We start from the raw sequence: 17,888 nt of genomic DNA on the forward strand, positions 1-17,888 counted from the left end.
GTACATTCCTTTTGAATTCATACCAGACACTTGATTGTGTGGTGGGAGCCACGCGCCATGTTTCTCTCTATAAATAATATGTTGTGTATTTATAGTAGCATGTTTAATGCCACACCGCTCCTGAAATAATCTCTTCTAAGGTTGCATCCTCTGTGGCCACACACAATAGCAAACATCCCTGTTGGCACTTCACAACACAAAAGCAGCAGGGGCTATTACTTAGAGGCCTAGAGGAGTTCACAAGCATCACAGCTACCTAAAGTGGGAAGAGTTAGTGTGTGTGTATCAGGAGGGTGAGAGTGGAAAAAACAGCAAATGAACTCTAGATATATACTTCAGACTACTGGCTGTAATTCAAATTTTCTTTCACTATTCCATGGGTGTAATTGAGTGGTTTTCCATTGAAGAATTCCTTCAACTGTCCAGTTTAACTTTCTGGGTGTGCACATAAATCTCAGTCTTTTTAGAGGCAAAAATTTCCCTTACAGGGATGCTTCTAATGTAACTCTCTCCCACTCCCTCGCAGTGTGTACAGTGTATAAAATAACTGGGATACAAAAATAGCCGGCTTGGGTTTAGCGCAATGACAAAAACGTAGCTTTCCTTTTGTGTCAACTGAGACAGGCGCCCAGCACCAATAGGCGTCGGAGGAGGTGGCATATGCTAATGAGGGACATATGTCCACTGACCGTGACCTTGAGAAACACAGTATAAAGGAGGGCACATCTCACCAAGCTGTTATTTCGTTGTGGTCGACCGGAGGTCAGTGGACAGCTTTTTGCCTGTGTTTGGTAGGTTGTTTATTTAAGCATTTTACGCGCGGGTCGGCTTCCCTTTAAAGCCTCTTGTAGAGTAATAATTTAATTTAATTTAATTTACAGCAGTACACAATTACTGTTTTCCTTCGCTGGCACGTGTCAGTTGACGCGACAGGCTTTTATATTTTTGTTCTCATTTGATGATAATGGATTTGCGCTCTTTACGCAGAGCAGTGTTCTCATGGCAACGTTCTATTTGCATCAATAACGGACGGCTGAAGTTACAGAAACAGCTTTAACATAGACAAAGCTTCTCACCCTAACACACAAACTTCTTTTCTTACCAAAGGGGCTCGTCACCTCGCCTGTCTAACTCGCTGTGTCCCGTTGGTACGGGCCCGAAGAGGAGTTTCCACCATGTCGCGCTTTGACATGAAGGAGTTGGGGGACGCTGCGCAGTTTTTACGCAAATCTGAACTGGAGCTGGTGGAGGCGCAGAACGTCGCTTTCGACGGTAGGCTTACTATACTTATTATTTATTATTATAAACATCTAAAGTTACACACGGCAAATCCAACAAAAAATATTCACATCAGAAATTAATTCAGTTTTGGTTCAATAATACATTTGTATGTGTTTTCAAATAAGGCAAACATTCTGATTTCAGACGTTGCAGTGTTTTTGAAGAAATTAAAAGTCTTGAAGCATGGCAAAATATGTATAAATGATATTTTGTACTTTCAGATCTTTCACATTTGACTGTTAAGTTAGAGGTTTCGATATAAATTAAATAACATCCACTATAACAAACTTGCTGAAATTATTTTTTGCCACAAAGACACATCTGGTTAATTATTTTTGTTCATCAATAATTTTGTTTATTTCAGCTTTCTAACATTTGTATTTTGGAGTATTTTGCTTTTCCCTCACAACATGCGACTCACTGTCCCGCCTTCTGCTGTACTCTTAGGTAAGAAGCGAGCCTGGGTCCCGGATGAGAAGGAAGCATACATTGAGATTGAGATCAAGGAGCGCAGCGGTGACAAAGTCATTGTTGAAACCAAAGATGGGAGGGTGAGTGATTATCCCTCTATATGCAGTGATGAATGAAAATCCAAACTATTATAGACACCTCTTCCTCAGCACTATATGCACAGCACCATGTCCCCCTCCTCATGTCTGCCTATGGCCCCTCACTGTAGACTCTGACGGTGAAGGATGGGGACATCCAGCAGATGAACCCTCCTAGGTATGACATGATTGAAGACATGGCCATGCTGACACACCTCAATGAGGCCTCTGTGCTGTACAACCTGCGCAGACGCTACTCTGCCTGGATGATCTATGTGAGTATCCCACTAAGGACTAATGGAACTTTCCCCTCTCCCATGTTTCCATGTTCCCTTCATAGGCATAATTATCCAGAGTTAAATGACAGCTGTAAACTTGGGCAATGTCAACCTGTTGGTAGCAGATTACAGTAGGTTGACATTGTGTCATGTGTGTCTTGTGTCCTCAGACTTACTCCGGGCTCTTCTGTGTGACGGTGAATCCATACAAATGGCTGCCCGTGTACACAGCCCCTGTGGTTGCCACTTACAGAGGCAAACGCCGCTCTGAGGTGCCGCCGCACGTCTACTCCGTAGCAGATAATGCATATAATGAAATGCTGCGCAGTGAGTACACTAAAATGTTATAAGCCCAAACTGTGCACACAAGCACATACTGTACAGATGCACATACTTATATGTTACAAGCCTTTTTGTTATTTTCTCTTTCTCAGATCGGGAGAACCAGTCCATGCTCATCACGTAAGTACCAGGTGCCTCATTTTCATATGTTTTTTTGTCCCGATCAGAGAAGACGCAGACAGCTTGTAAGTGTATAAGCAGCCATACAACACACAGACCATCCTTACACGGGCACTGTAAAGATTTCATATTTTTGGCTTTTACTGAAATCTTTTCTTTGCCTTTTTTCTTTTTTTATCTGTTTTGAACCATGCAGTGAAATCATTTGCATTTACACTACTTTCACCAGTTTTGTGACTAGTTTTTTCTTGTTGTATGTGCATTTTGTTATTTTTTACACTCCTATAGCGGAGAATCCGGTGCTGGCAAAACTGTCAACACGAAACGTGTCATTCAGTATTTTGCCATAGTGGCTGCTCTTGGGGACACACAAGGCAAAAAAGGCGTAAGGCTGACGTGGCAAACTTTATTTTTGTTTCCCAGCTTTTTTGCTTTTTTTCATTTCCTTAATTTATTAAATTTTTTAATTATTTTTTGGTCCCAGGAATCCTCCAATTCATTCCCTCTAAACCGTCTCCATACATTTCCTCACTATCAAAATGGTGAATGTGAAAACTGATTACATTCATGAATGAGTCTCATTTTTTCCCTCCCTTTCCATGCCTTCTTTTTTTTTGGGCTCGGAATTTTCATATATCTTTTCCTTTGGCTTTGAGTTTTGGTTTTGACTTTTCTTTGTTGTTTAATGGTCATTTTTCCTACCTTTTTCTCCCTTGCGTTCACCACACTTCATCATTAAAAAAAACAAGGCAGCCATTGGTTTTTACCACAGCTTTAACAACCGGTGTTTCAGTTGGTTATGATGTTCCCCTTTGGTTGTGTAAACATTATTCAATCATGCTTATTACATGACACTCACTCGCTTTTCACCTGATTTTTTTGCAGTAAGGTTCTGCCACTAAAACAGGGTTGAGTTTTAGCTGCATAAAATAAAATAATGCGTCTAAATGAATTAACTGCGATTTTAAAATGAACCAAAATTGTCTCGCAGGGGACTCTGGAGGATCAGATCATCGAGGCGAACCCCGCCATGGAGGCATTCGGTAACGCCAAAACGCTAAGGAATGACAACTCATCCCGTTTTGTGAGTACCTTTTTAAGTCTCCAGGTTATTAATATTCCTTCTAGTTGTTGGTCGGTTTTTAGAGCATTTGTAAAGATATTTTTTGTACAATTTCTCACAGGGAAAGTTCATCAGGATCCACTTTGGACCAACTGGCAAACTAGCCTCGTCTGATATTGACATATGTGAGTTAATGGTAAAAAAAATAGGAAAGAAAAACACACAATGCATTCATCATGCCATATTTTTCTTCTTGTTTCCTGTCTAAACTGAACACATTTCTCTTCTCTTTGTCCATTAGATCTTCTGGAAAAATCCAGAGTGATATTTCAGCAGCCCGGTGAGAGGAGCTACCACATCTACTACCAGATCATGTCCCAGCAGAAACCAGAACTGATAGGTCAGTCTCTCCGGCTGCTTTGGAGATTTACATTTGTAACACTGCAGGACTTTGACGTGACCCTGTGTAAACTCTTTGTTCCAGACATGCTGCTGGTGTCCTCCAACCCATATGACTACCACTTCTGCTCCCAGGGCGTGACCGTGGTGGAGAACATGGATGACAAACAGGAGTTGATGGCCACTGATGTAAGAGCAATTTTTTCTTCTTCCTACATAGAGAGAAATGCAGTGGCATTTGAACACATTCTGCACATTGAGTAAATGGTGTGACGTTGTGAGATGACTTTTCCCTGGCTTCTTCACAGCATGCCATGGATATCCTCGGCTTCCTTTCCGATGAGAAGTATGGCTGCTATAAAATAGTGGGCGCCATTATGCACTTCGGCAACATGAAGTTCAAGCAAAAGCAGCGCGAGGAGCAGGCGGAGGCTGACGGCACTGAAAGTGAGAGCCAGCGAAAAAGAGACGAGGGGCACAAAAAAAAACATCCATCTGATTTAAAAGCAAGCTTGACTGACTTTTTGTTGTCCCGTTTGGTCATCAGGTGCAGACAAGGCCTCCTACCTGATGGGAGTCAGTTCAGCTGACCTCATCAAGGGCCTCCTCCACCCTAGGGTGAAGGTGGGGAATGAATATGTGGTGAAGGGACAGAGTGTTGAACAGGTGAGGAACTGCTGTCTGTTTTTTGTTGTGTTAATAGAGACATGTATTTTTTTGTAAAATGAGGCACAATAAACAACAAACCTGTCAGTAGATTGAGATAAAATTAAAGTAGCATGAAAATCAGTCTGCTCAGCTTCACTCCAATCTTCTGGAAGACTAGTATTCTGATGTGTGCCAGTTTCTTCTTTTTTTTCAAAGGTTTTTTTATTAAATCGCAAAGTATCAAAGCAACTGCAGTACAATGGATTATACATTTTTTCCCCTTCCCCCCCCCCCCCCCCCCCCGAAGTGTGCCAGCTTCTTAATACTAAGTTGATCAATACACTCGCTCACCTCCCGACACACACACACACACACACACACTAGAATCTGGTAGCTAAGCAACAGAGGCTATCCATGGGAATGACAGCTGAATACATGTTTTGTGTTTGCCTGGGTAGGTTACCTACTCCGTTGGTGCTCTGGCCAAAGCCACGTATGATCGAATGTTCAAATGGCTTGTGGGACGGATCAACCGGACCCTGTACACCTCCCTGCCCCGCCAGTACTTCATAGGAGTCCTGGACATCGCTGGCTTTGAGATCTTTGAAGTAAGTGGATCCATGATGCAGTTCCTTTTTGTGGATTAAAGTTATATTATACTAAAAACTATTTTCATCCAACTCCTTTTTTTCCTGTTTCTATGGTCCTATTTTAGTGTATCAGCCAGAGGAGCTCTGTGCTTCATCTTTTCGTATTGTTCTGATGTATTTCATACTGTTCACATACCATGCCTCCTCTGACCACCTGTTCCACTTTCATCGCAGCTCAACAGCTTTGAACAGCTGTGTATTAACTTCACAAATGAGAAACTGCAACAGTTCTTCAACCATCACATGTTCATCCTGGAGCAGGAGGAGTACAAGAGGGAGGGCATTGAATGGACCTTCATTGACTTCGGGCTGGACCTTCAAGCCTGCATCGATCTCATTGAAAAGGTAAACAAAGTGTTTCATCCCTTTAATAGAAGTTGAATCATACATTAAGACCAACTGACACTCTGCTCTTCTCCAGCCAATGGGCATCATGTCCATCCTCGAAGAGGAGTGCATGTTCCCAAAGGCCACCGACAACAGCTTTAAAGCCAAGATGTATGATAACCATATTGGGAAGTCGCCTAATTTCCTAAAGCCGCGGCCAGATAAGAAGCGAAAGTACGAGGCCCATTTTGAGCTGGGGCACTATGCCGGAGTGGTAAGTGGTTACACTGAAGCCTTGAGAATGTCTTCCAATATTAGTTCTTACATACAGAATTCAATATTTGAGATGTTCCTGCTGTTCCCTACAGGTGCCATATAATATTATTGGCTGGCTGGACAAAAATAAAGACCCACTGAATGAGACGGTGGTGGTGTGTTTCCAGAAGTCCTCCAACAAGCTGCTTGCTTCTTTGTTTGAGAATTATGTCTGCTCAGACTCAGGTACGGTAACAAGGATTCGGATAGAGATCTTTAGCCCATAGGAGATATGTTTTAAGGTGGTCAAATGAATTGCTCTGCTAATTACCTCACAGCATCCGACCAAAAGACTAGCGGCAAGGAGAAGAGGAAGAAGGGAGCCTCTTTCCAGACCGTGTCTCAGCTTCACAAGGTGAGACTGACACCATCCATCCATTACTGATGCCACTGAATGTAGACGAAGGTTATTCCAAATAACTTTAAATTGTTTGTGTTTTGCGGGCATCGCTGGACAGCTGGGATGGAGGCAGTTAAGACTTGCAGTGATGTTTAGGGCAATGATCACATGAACATCACTTTAAGTCTGTGCTGGCTCCTCTCTCCTTTACATCAAGGATTTTGCATGCAAGGAACACGAAGTCTTCCAGAATACAGCGTTTTACATTAAGAGTTTGTTACTTTGGGCAATGAGTGATGTTTGTAACATTGAACTTGATTTGCCTTGTTTCTCCTTTCCTCCAGGAAAATCTGAATAAGCTGATGACCAACCTCCGCAGCACCCAGCCTCACTTTGTCCGCTGCATCATCCCTAATGAGACCAAGACTCCAGGTAACACACCTCACAATCACACAGCGCAATCATTACATAGCTTCAGAAGTTAAAGAAATGGTACTAGTCTCATGTTTGAAACCTGTCAACCTGTGCAGGGATCATGGATCCGTTCATGGTGCTTCACCAGCTGCGCTGCAACGGTGTGCTGGAGGGCATCAGGATCTGCAGGAAGGGCTTTCCCAACCGCCTCCTCTACGCTGAATTCAAACAGCGGTACAGTCACATTCACATCACTCTTCAGATATCATGATATGGACTTTAAGTCACAGTGATCAGTGCTTTAACAATCTTTTTTTCATTCATTAAGATACCGTATCCTGAACCCCCATGCTATCCCAGATGATAAGTTTGTGGACAGCAGGAAAGCCTCAGAGAAGCTGCTGGCCTCCCTGAATATCGACCAAAGCCAGTATAGATTCGGACACACGAAGGTAGGAGGCAGTTTGTGTAAAGACGAGCTGGGAGTGGTAAAATAATCAACATAGCACTTTTTAGGTATTCAAAAAGAAGAGAGTGCTGTCAAACCCATACTTACTTGTCTTTGTTTTTTTCAAATTACCCCTTCCCCTGATGTCTTGGCGCACATGTAGGTGTTCTTCAAGGCCGGTCTGCTGGGTCACCTTGAGGTGCTAAGGGACGAACGTTTGGCAAAGGTTCTGACGTTGCTACAGGCAGCCGCTCGGGGCAAAATCATGAGGACGGAGATGATGAAGATAATAGAAAGGAGGTAATAAAACAAAGTGACTTTTACTTTTGTCAACTGAAATAACTTTTTTTTTAGAAACGTGAATGAATATGAAATGTATAGGCACATCAAAGCCTTTGAGGTTGATAACACACAGGAAGACCTCCCACAACAGTTGCTTCTCCGAACAGGTTCAAAAGCAACACGATCGGCTGCGAGCCTTTCAGCTTGTGATACACTATACCTTAGTGTTCACTCCCTTGCTCCAGTATGTGCGGCATGCAAGGGCAGTGTTATCGGCGTGTGTGAGGCGTGTGCTTGCCCTTGTATGGTTACCAAGCATGTGTGTGGCCCTACTGGCAATAAGGGCCCCATCCCATACCTCCCTCTCTCTCACACACACACACACCCTCTCACAGGTCTCCTTCCATTCTCTCCATCCACTCTCACCAAATTAAAACAATGCTGATGGTGTCCTCGGAGCCAGGTGGCGACATGTGTCAAGTGGCAGCTGCTCGGGCCCTCCCTAAAAATACAACCCCCTGCCCCCTCTGTGCCCGATGGCCCTTAGCCCCTTTTGTCAACGGCGCCTGTACTTCTAAGTGAGCACATTGGTGGGATATGTGGCGGGTGACAGAGGATTTAAGTCGGCCGTCGGACAGAGGGCTTTAGTTTCTAAATAAACACAGGCGCTCACCTTTGAGAGGCACCCGGCATGGAGTCATGTAAAAAATGCAATCAGCTCCCCCCCACCCTCATTCAGTCACCTCCCGCCCATGTCGTGTGCACTCTCCAGTCAAACTCACCCTCTAAACACTGACAGGAAGTCCTTGAGCAGTCTGCCCCGGGTCCATATTTAGGGCCTTGCGACGCCATTCTACTGAGACTAAATCAATCTGGTAGCCCTGTTTGGTCACAGTCATGAAACATCAAAAGCAGGATTAGGTGTATGATTTCATGTCCCATCCCTCCGACGGTGTATGATTAGATACAAGGATGGTTGCAGGATTAGTGCCAAAAATTAAGCGCCAAGGAGAGAAACTAAATAAATAGACGGGGAAGTCCAGGACAAATCTTTTTGACCTTCTTCACTTTACTTGATCTGAACTTTACTTCTACTACTGCTCTTAAAGCCCCATGTGGAACCTTTTGATATGAGCTCAAACCACCATCAGGCATCTTTCAAATGTGTTCAATTGTATTTAAACTAAGATATTTTAACATTAACTATAAGTGTATATTTTTGTGAATGTTTTTCTTTCAATGAAAGTGCATCATCATTGCCAGTTGATTACTTACGTACATCAAAAATTATATTGTTACATTTATATATAAAATAAAGCAATAATTGTAGGCAAGATAATTTATATAGCACAATTCAAACACAAGGCCACTCAAAGTGCTTTACAGGGGCAAGATTAAAATACATAAAACACATTAGAAGACATTTAAAAGCGAATGAAAAGAAGTAAAACCTTTAAATAAAATAAAAAGTACAGGTTAAAGTGGAAACAGAAAAGTCTTCAGACTCGATTTAAAAGAACTGAGGGTTGCAGCAATTGTATTGTATAGGGGAGAACGGGGTAAGTAGGCACACTTTTTACTCTAGTGAGAATTGCTCATCACCAAAACATCTGTCAATAGCCATTCCTACATTAAATTGAAGCTTAAGGTGTTGGCTAGAAATGTGTGTCTCTCTTTTTTTCCAACTTATTGTAATGAAGAAGTAATTTACCATCAAAGACACTCTGACACATTGTGACAACCAACCCCATCAAGGGGTCGGTTGTCACACACTATGGGGTTGTTTGTCACAATGTTATCTTAATGGGAAAAATCTTAAAAAGAAGGCAAGGAGGCAGGACCAAATTTGAATGTTTAATTGCATTGTCAAGTTGACAAATAGGCCTACATAACGTTCTGTAGCCTTGGCAGCTGGTCTAGTTTGGGATGCACTGGGTTGTTTTGATTTTGTTGCCATTTTTTCTTTTGCTTGCTAGCTGCCTTTTCCTGCTCTATTCTTTCCTTCTCTGGGGTGTCAGTGAGGATACAGCTTGACAATTTCTTTCGTTATTGGGTTCCTTTTCTGGCTGCTGCCTTGAGATAACATGTGACAACCAACCCCCCAAAAAATTTGACGACCAACCCCAACTTGAATTTCTTGCTAGCATCAAGGCCAACAACCATCTGACAACTAATTAGCTTGCTAACCACAATCTAAACTATAGTTTACCCTTCACACTTTCTGAGGGTAACAAGTGTTTTGTTATAGACCCATTGTGTGAAAGCCTAGAAGAAAAATACTGAGAAGCAAAATATTTTGAATTTGACATGAAAAACACAAAACATCCTCTCACCTGAAATGCAGCAGTCTAACTCCAAGGAAGTCTATGTATGTGACCTCTGATCCCAATTCTGGACCTTTTTTATATCAACATTTCAGAGCTAGCGCGCTCTGGTGGCGAGATATAACGAATGTGACATCCAACCCATGTGACAAATTACCCCGTTCTCCCCTAAATGTATGAAAAAATGGTCAAATTTGAATATAACTTACTAATTAGCTATGCATACAGTTGCATCTCTTTAAAAAACAGCCAGGTTTAAAATCTTTATTTAATTTTTACAACATATAAGAGTCCAAAGTTTTTACTGAACAGATTTTGGATACAGCATTTCTTTCTTTTATAAATAAAAAAGCACTCTGTAGTCTGTACAGGCCTTAACAATGTATTTTCTGCATGCTTCTAAGAACACAATGTATCATGAATCAGACAATGAACCACACATGAACAAATCCTCATAACCTTCGGAATAGAGCTAAAATAGATTATTGGAAGTTAAGTTGACATTAGTGCTTTAGAAGTTGAGATTTTTTTGTTCAGAGTATTCAAAATATAATATAATGGCAGTTCAAAATGGTTGTATAGGGGCAAAATAGAGACGCAAACAGACCAGGTTTAGTCAAATAAACACCTAAATGTACATTTTGGACCCTTTATTGATACTAGTATGAAAGAAGACATGTTATGGAAGGAAATAGCAACACATCTCAATACTGACCAGTGCCTGAAAACAATGTTTTGCCAGCTGTGTCTCCCCTTGAATTCCTATTTGTACCACTAGTGACCGAAGCTAAACCATTTATTCATTATTTTCTAGCAAGCTGTTTAACTGTTTTAACCGTTTATCCAACTATGTTTAGCCAACTTTAGACCTTGCTGATAGCAATATATAGATATATAGCCTTAAATAAGTTGAGCTATTCCACAATCTTTTCACATGCCCATTAGCAAATGCAGAAATACCCCCTGGGGTAGTCCCTGATTTGGAATCACTGGTCTCTGTGCTATTTTGTTTTTTAACCTGACCTGAAATATGTTGATGTTACAAAAATCTTCACTGTTCCTTTCCTTTCTTTTACTTGTCTTGTTTTCAGGGAGGCTCTGACAATAATCCAGTGGAACATCCGGGCCTTCAATACGGTCAAGCACTGGCCCTGGATGAGGCTCTTCTTCAAAATCAAGCCTCTGCTGAAGAGCGCCGCCACAGAGAAAGAGCTAGCCTCTCTGAAGGAGGAGCTGGCCAAGCTGAAGGAGGCTCTGGATAAATCTGAGGTCAAACGCAAAGATCTGGAGGAGAGGCAGGTCAGCCTGATCCAAGAGAAGAATGACCTGTCTCTACAGCTGCAGGCAGTAAGGGGCACTCCTCCTGATGTATTCACACATTTAGCTTTTGGAAAGAAAGATAATGTTTTCATGTGGGAATTAACTGAGCACCTACCCTTACTTTCCTGTCTCTCAAAGGAGCAAGACAATCTATCAGATGCAGAGGAGCGCTGTGACCTGCTCATCAAAGCTAAGATCCAGCTGGAAGCCAAAGTGAAGGAAATCATGGAGAGGCTGGAGGACGAGGAGGAGTTGAATGCTGGTTTGCTCGCCAAGAAGCGCAAGCTGGAAGACGAGTGCTCCGAGCTGAAGAGGGACATCGATGATCTGGAGGTCACCCTGGCTAAAGTGGAGAAGGAGAAACATGCCACTGAGAACAAGGTGATAATTGGAAAAAGAGAGCAGTGCGATAACTCCAGAGGGTGCTAGAAGGCCACTGAACAGTCCACAGAAAAGCTAGTGGATTGTATAAATAAATGTGTGTTTTATTTGTCATTTTATAAGCGTCAAATATATTCAATTTTTCTGACTTGCAGGTGAAGAATCTGATTGAGGAAATGGCAACTCTGGATGAGACCATACTGAAGCTCACCAAAGAGAAGAAAGCTCTCCAGGAGGCTCAGCAGCAGACTCTGGATGACCTGCAGGCAGAGGAAGACAAAGTCAACACTCTGACCAAAGCCAAGGCAAAGCTCGAGCAACAAGTAGATGATGTGAGTTTAACTGTCGCCCAATAAAGTATAGGAAAAAAATCCTGTTTTATCCCTCACTCCGTCTTGGTTTACTGTACATTTGTATGCTTCAAATGTGACATTGTTGCCAACTTTCCTACTTGGAAACAGCTGGAGGGCTCACTGGAACAAGAGAAGAAGCTACGTATGGACCTGGAAAGACTCAAACGTACGCTGGAGGGAGATCTGAAACTCACCCTGGAGTCTGTTATGGACTTGGAGAATGACAAGCAGCAACTTGACGAAAAGCTGAAAAAGTGAGTTTTCGTTATATTCACAGGAAAACATGATCTTGCAATTGAGAATGATTAATAGTGACAGCCAAATATTTTCTACCAGGAAGGAGTTCGAAATAAATGAAAAGAGTGCTCGGATCGAAGACGAGCAAGCCTTGGCCATTCAGCTCCAGAAGAGGATAAAGGAGCTACAGGTAGAAACTAGTCTCTTAACCTTTAAAAGACCAGTTATTAAAGATCACTTTGACAATAGAGCTGTAAAAAACACCATAAAATCAGGAAATAAAGTGTTTGAAGCTCAAATGTACTGGGGAAGGATCCACAGACCCTTAATGTGTCCACCCTGGCGTTGAAACAAAACCTATGGCAATGCCCTACGTTTGTGTTCTTCCAGGCTCGTGTGGAGGAGCTGGAAGAGGAGCTGGAGGCCGACCGGGCCTGCAGGGCCAAAGTGGAGAAGCAGCGTTGCGACATCGCTCGAGAACTGGAGGATCTCAGCGAGCGCCTGGAGGAGGCCGGTGGGGCCACCTCAGTCCAGGTAGAGATCAACAAGAAGAGAGAGACGGACTTACTGAAACTGAGGCGCGACCTGGAGGAAGGCATGCTGAACCACGAGGCCACCGCCGCGGCCCTGCGGAAGAAGCACGCTGACAGCGTCGCAGAGCTGAGTGAGCAGATCGACAGCCTGCAGCGAGTTAAGCAGAAGTTGGAGAAGGAGAAGAGCGAGGCCAAGATGGAGGTGGACGATCTAGCATCCACTGTGGAGCATCTATCCAAGGGCAAAGTAAATAGAAAAAAATATGACAGTTGTAATAAAACTAAAATGTCGTAATGGACTAAACAAGGTACATCAACATTTCCATCTCTTGTCCGCAGGCCACTTTAGAAAAGATGAGCCGCATGTATGAAGACCAAATGAACGAGGCCAAATCAAAGGTTGACGAGCTCCAGAGACAGCTCAATGAAACCAACACCAAAAGGGGCAGAGCTGAGGCTGAGAGTGGTAAGGAACTTCCACAATCAGAAATATTACAAAAAGATTTCACATATCGGTTGGTAAAAAGAATACCTCTCTTTTTAGGCGAGCTGAGCAGGAAGCTTGAAGAGCGGGAAGTCATGGTCTCCCAGCTCCAGCGCGCCAAGAACTCCTACAGCCAGAATGTTGAGGAGCTCAAGAAACAGCTGGACGAGGAGAATAAGGTGAGCTCTTTGTCATGGCAGCATTCAATATTTCCAAAACTAGTAGCTAACTTTAGTTCCGCCTAACTGCTCACCATCATCATGGTATGTCTCCTAGGCTAAGAGCGCCATGGCCCACGCCCTGCAGTCTTCTCGACACGACTGTGATCTTCTCAGAGAGCAGTACGATGAGGAACAGGAGGCCAAGGCTGAGCTCCAGAGAGCTCTGTCCAAGGCCAATGCTGAAGTGGCTCAGTGGAGGACCAAGTATGAAACTGATGCTATTCAGAGAACTGAGGAGCTTGAAGAAGCAAAGTGAGTAGTGAGATGAGCTTTTAACTTACAAAACCAGATGTTACTCCATGATCGTTTGAGTGTAGGAGCACCAAATGTGTTTGTCTCCTATCAGGAAGAAGCTGGTAACACGTCTGCAGGAGTCTGAAGAAAATATGGAGGTTTCTAATGCAAAGTGCTCCTCCTTGGAGAAGACTAAAAATCGTCTCCAGACAGAGATCGAGGACTTGGTCATAGATCTGGAGCGCGCCAATGCTGCAGCTGCCGTCTTGGACAAGAAACAACGGAACTTTGACAAGGTATTAGCTGATGGCGACAGTTACATAGCATTGCTTTTGTAGTCGTCAGTGTTAATCACCTTAATACGTCAGTTGAATAAAATTAATTTATGCATCAGCCATGTATGCCTGATGACTGGATCGGATTGGGTTCTGGTACAACAACAAGGCCTATACACATGGATATTGCTACACTGCAAAAATGTGTCTTATTGTTGCCCCCAGGTGTTAGCTGAGTGGAAGCAGAAATATGAAGAGTGCCAGTGTGAGCTGGAGACCTCTCAAAAAGAGTCTCGTAGCCTGAGCACAGAGCTCTTCAAACTGAAGAACTCCTACGAAGAGGCCGTGGATCATCTGGAGACTATCAAGAGGGAAAACAAGAACCTCCAAGGTATATCTATAGGTGGCTCAAGATTCCAAAGTCATGATAACCAAGTTAAAAGGCTGCCTTAAAAACAAGTATTAGTTTTAAATTGCCTTTATATGAATTGTGAACAACTTTCTATCTTTGCTCCCCCAGAGGAGATCGCTGACCTGTCAGATCAAATCAGTCAGGGAGCAAAGACCATCCATGAGCTGGAGAAAATAAAGAAGGGTCTTGAAGTGGAGAAATGTGAGATTCAAGCCGCCCTGGAGGAAGCCGAAGTAAGTAGTTTGCATAGTTCTTTCACTTCTTAATACTTGTTTTCTGGGATATTTTTTTGACAGCGGTGGCCCAAGAATATCTTCAAGCATTAATTGTCTGTTTGTCTCAGGGCACTCTAGAGCATGAAGAAGGGAAAAGTCTCCGCATCCAGTTGGAGCTTAACCAGACCAAGGCGGATGTTGACAGGAAGCTGGCGGAGAAGGACGAAGAAATCAACAACCTTCGGTGAGATTTATTGATTACTCTTTCGATGATCAGATCTATGCAATTCTATCCCATCAACCACACCATCTACACCCCTAATATTTGTGTCCATGACGTATTTGACCTTCCAGTCGTAACCACCAGAGAACACTGGAGTCCATGCAGTCCACCTTAGATGCAGAGGCCAAGTCTCGCAATGAGGCAGTGCGCCTGAGAAAGAAGATGGAGGGAGACCTGAATGAAATGGAGGTGCAACTGAGCCACGCCAACAGGCAGGCAGCAGAGTCCCAGAAACTCCTGAAAAACCTCCAGGTCCAGATCAAGGTGAGTCCATCTGGCAGACAGTCGATCGACTTCCCTGGAGTCAAATTAATTAGCAAATGTAGCATTTCCAATTCCATCCAATGCTAGATAAAATAGTGTGCTTATGCTCCAACTGTGCCTCCAGGACATTCAATTGGAACTGGATGAGACCATTCACCAGAATGAGGAGCTGAAGGAGCAGGTGACGGTGACAGAGCGACGCAACAACCTGCTGGCTTCCGAGCTTGAAGAGCTCAGCGCCCTGCTAGAACAGAATGACCGTGCGCGCAAGCTAGCAGAGCACGAGCTGCTGGAGGCCAGCGAGAGAGTCAACCTGTTGCACTCTCAGGTAGGAAGATGCATTTAAAACCACCCTCCACTGCATTCATGATAAATAAAACACTTAAAAGCGCAATGTGTCCTGGGGATTGTTTTTGGAAAAGACTTGGTAGAAATGGATTATAATATTCAAGTATGTTTTATTTAGTGTATAATCTTGAATCTTGAAATTGTGTATAATCTTGAAAATAAATGTTTGTTTTTTATCACCATAGAATCAGCATTTTATATCTACGTGTAGGAGCGGGGCATGCTGCCATGCTGCACCGCCATGGTTTGTAGTACAGTGGCAAAGAACAGTCAAACTTAACTGCCTTACAGATTTTTATCGTTGGTGTCCGCCGGAAATGCACATGTTAGATGAAGAAGAAATTCCACTAACTAAATACATTTCAGCTCATCACTTGATATTGTGGATGGCAGTCCCATCTTTTGTAACTTGATTGTTGTCCTTGAAGGCCACAGTAGCTTAAGTAAATTCTCTGAACGCGGGGGGTTAGCAAGGGAGCGTTGCCCTGAAAAATACACCTTTATTACACACTGCACCTTTAATGAAAAACTACTTAATGACCAAATGAGTGCATCAAAAGATCTTCACCTAATTTCAGTACATGAAAGGAGTATTTCATTTCAGCTAGCTAGTCTTTGTGGTTGTTTGATTGTTTATGTCTGTTTCTGGTTCAGCTGCTCTATTTATTGATGGTATGTTAAGTTCCATTGAAACCCAGATCATGGTTATCAGTTTTACGAATGAAAGAAACCACATTGGGTTAATATGGGAAGAATTAAAAATGTAATCTTTTACTCCAGAATACTGGACTGATAAACCAGAAGAAGAAGCTGGAGAGTGATCTGTCTATGCTGTCCAATGAGGTGGATGATGCTGTGATGGAGTGCCGCAATGCAGAGGACAAGGCCAAAAAGGCCATCACTGATGTAAGATCAGGATTAAACCGAATACAAAGTGCGTTTTGAGATATGTACACTCCAAAATAACTCGAAACAGGGGATATGATAGTGATCTGGTTGACTCACCAGCCTTCACTGTGTTTGTACTATTTTGTTATTAGATCTCTGCTGCAATTAACCAGCTTACAAACACTGTACAACAGCCACTGTAAACTGTGCCAGAGGCCTGTTGATGCTGTTGCTGTTGGTTCCAGTCCAGTTAAGGATTACTTAATGGCCACTCAACTCTGATTCTCTAACATTCTCAGGCAGCCATGATGGCAGAGGAGCTGAAGAAAGAGCAGGACACCAGTGCCCACCTGGAGAGGATGAAGAAGAATATGGAACAGACCGTGAAGGATCTGCAGATGCGTCTGGATGAGGCTGAGCAGATTGCCCTCAAGGGCGGCAAGAAGCAGGTCCAGAAGCTGGAGGCCAGGGTGAGAGATGAGTCAAAGGAAAGGCTTTTGTGGCCCAACCTGAACATCCTTGTACTGAGTAATAAGTTAGGTTATGAATTTGTAATGACTAGACTGTTTATTTTTTCATCTTTCCACTAGGTGAAAGGACTGGAAAATGAACTGGAATCTGAGCAAAAGAAGAGCCTAGAGTATCAGAAGGGAGTCCGCAAGTATGAGAGGAGAATAAAAGACCTCTCCTACCAGGTAAACACCAGTCTGCTTGCACATAGATCATGTTGGGTTTTCAAAGATATACTGTACATGTATTTTACAAAATTGAACGTAGAATGACAGCTCCCTTTGCTGTTTGTGCAGGCTGATGAAGATAAGAAGAACCTGGTCCACTTGCAGGACCTCATCGACAAACTGCAGGCCAAGCTGAAGACTTACAAGAGGCAGGCTGACGAAGCGGTGAGTACACCATCAGTAGTTCGGCATTATTGTTCCGCCAGTGACACATTATCATTTTAAATACATGATTAACCATAGCTGGAGTACTGGAGTGCTTTATACTGTGGTAAAAGAACTGAAGATGAGGAGTGTCTCTTCAGGTGACTGTACACTAGATAATTTTCTTGGTTTCCTCTTGTCTGCAGGATGAGCAGGCCAACACCAACCTGTCTAAGTTCAGGAAGATCCAGCATGAGCTTGACGATGCAGAAGAGAGGGCTGAAATGGCCGAAACACAGGTCAACAAGCTCCGTGTTCGCACCCGCGACCAAGGTGGCAAGGTAAGTAAACCAAAAGTATAATGCATTTCATATTACAGCATGCTGTGGAATTGAGTGACCTTTGGAAGTATTTATTAAAATTAGCCTGCAGAACTAATCATAGAAGAGACTGGATATAGTCCTCTATTGAAGATGACCTCACTTAGCTCATGTGATATTTACTGTGCTCATAAGCAACTTTATGACACTGTGTATGTGGTTGCTAATAAACATCCGTCTTGTGTATTTCAGCTTGCTGAGTGATGCGTTGAGGCTGACCGCTGTGGCCAAACATATCACAGACAGCCAGCTGCAACAGCTGTGCTTGACTGTGAGGATGCACCCAAATAAAAACGTTTAAAGCTGGAAATATGAGCATTCTTTTGTTTTTTTAAAGTGTGAACATGTGATAGAGAAATCCCACAAAGAAGGTCTAAAGAAGAATTTATTATATTATTAA

At 43.0% G+C, this 17,888-nt stretch overlaps 1 protein-coding gene across 1 annotated transcript; it reads left to right on the forward strand.

Annotated features, from left to right (window-relative positions):
- Positions 1-1,175: 1,175 nt before the first annotated feature.
- myh7ba (myosin, heavy chain 7B, cardiac muscle, beta a) lies at positions 1,176-17,692 on the forward strand (the record flags this gene model as incomplete). Its single annotated transcript, XM_080026599.1, has 42 exons — positions 1,176-1,272; positions 1,729-1,832; positions 1,961-2,104; positions 2,278-2,434; positions 2,542-2,569; positions 2,858-2,954; positions 3,561-3,653; positions 3,754-3,817; positions 3,934-4,032; positions 4,117-4,220; positions 4,340-4,478; positions 4,579-4,697; positions 5,138-5,287; positions 5,504-5,674; positions 5,751-5,930; positions 6,025-6,157; positions 6,250-6,326; positions 6,656-6,743; positions 6,842-6,959; positions 7,054-7,177; positions 7,337-7,473; positions 10,871-11,126; positions 11,238-11,480; positions 11,636-11,812; positions 11,942-12,087; positions 12,170-12,260; positions 12,461-12,850; positions 12,943-13,069; positions 13,148-13,266; positions 13,364-13,560; positions 13,655-13,838; positions 14,043-14,208; positions 14,338-14,462; positions 14,573-14,688; positions 14,799-14,991; positions 15,116-15,319; positions 16,120-16,245; positions 16,527-16,697; positions 16,818-16,922; positions 17,034-17,129; positions 17,315-17,464; positions 17,681-17,692. The coding sequence occupies 42 exons, from the start codon at positions 1,176-1,178 to the stop codon at positions 17,690-17,692; spliced, it is 5,817 nt and encodes a 1,938-aa protein (XP_079882725.1).
- Between the last annotated feature and the right edge of the window lie 196 nt (positions 17,693-17,888).

The sequence above is a fragment of the Ammodytes marinus genome, assembly GCF_949987685.1.
Source record: "Ammodytes marinus genome assembly, chromosome: 4".
NCBI classification, from domain to species: domain Eukaryota; kingdom Metazoa; phylum Chordata; class Actinopteri; order Uranoscopiformes; family Ammodytidae; genus Ammodytes; species Ammodytes marinus.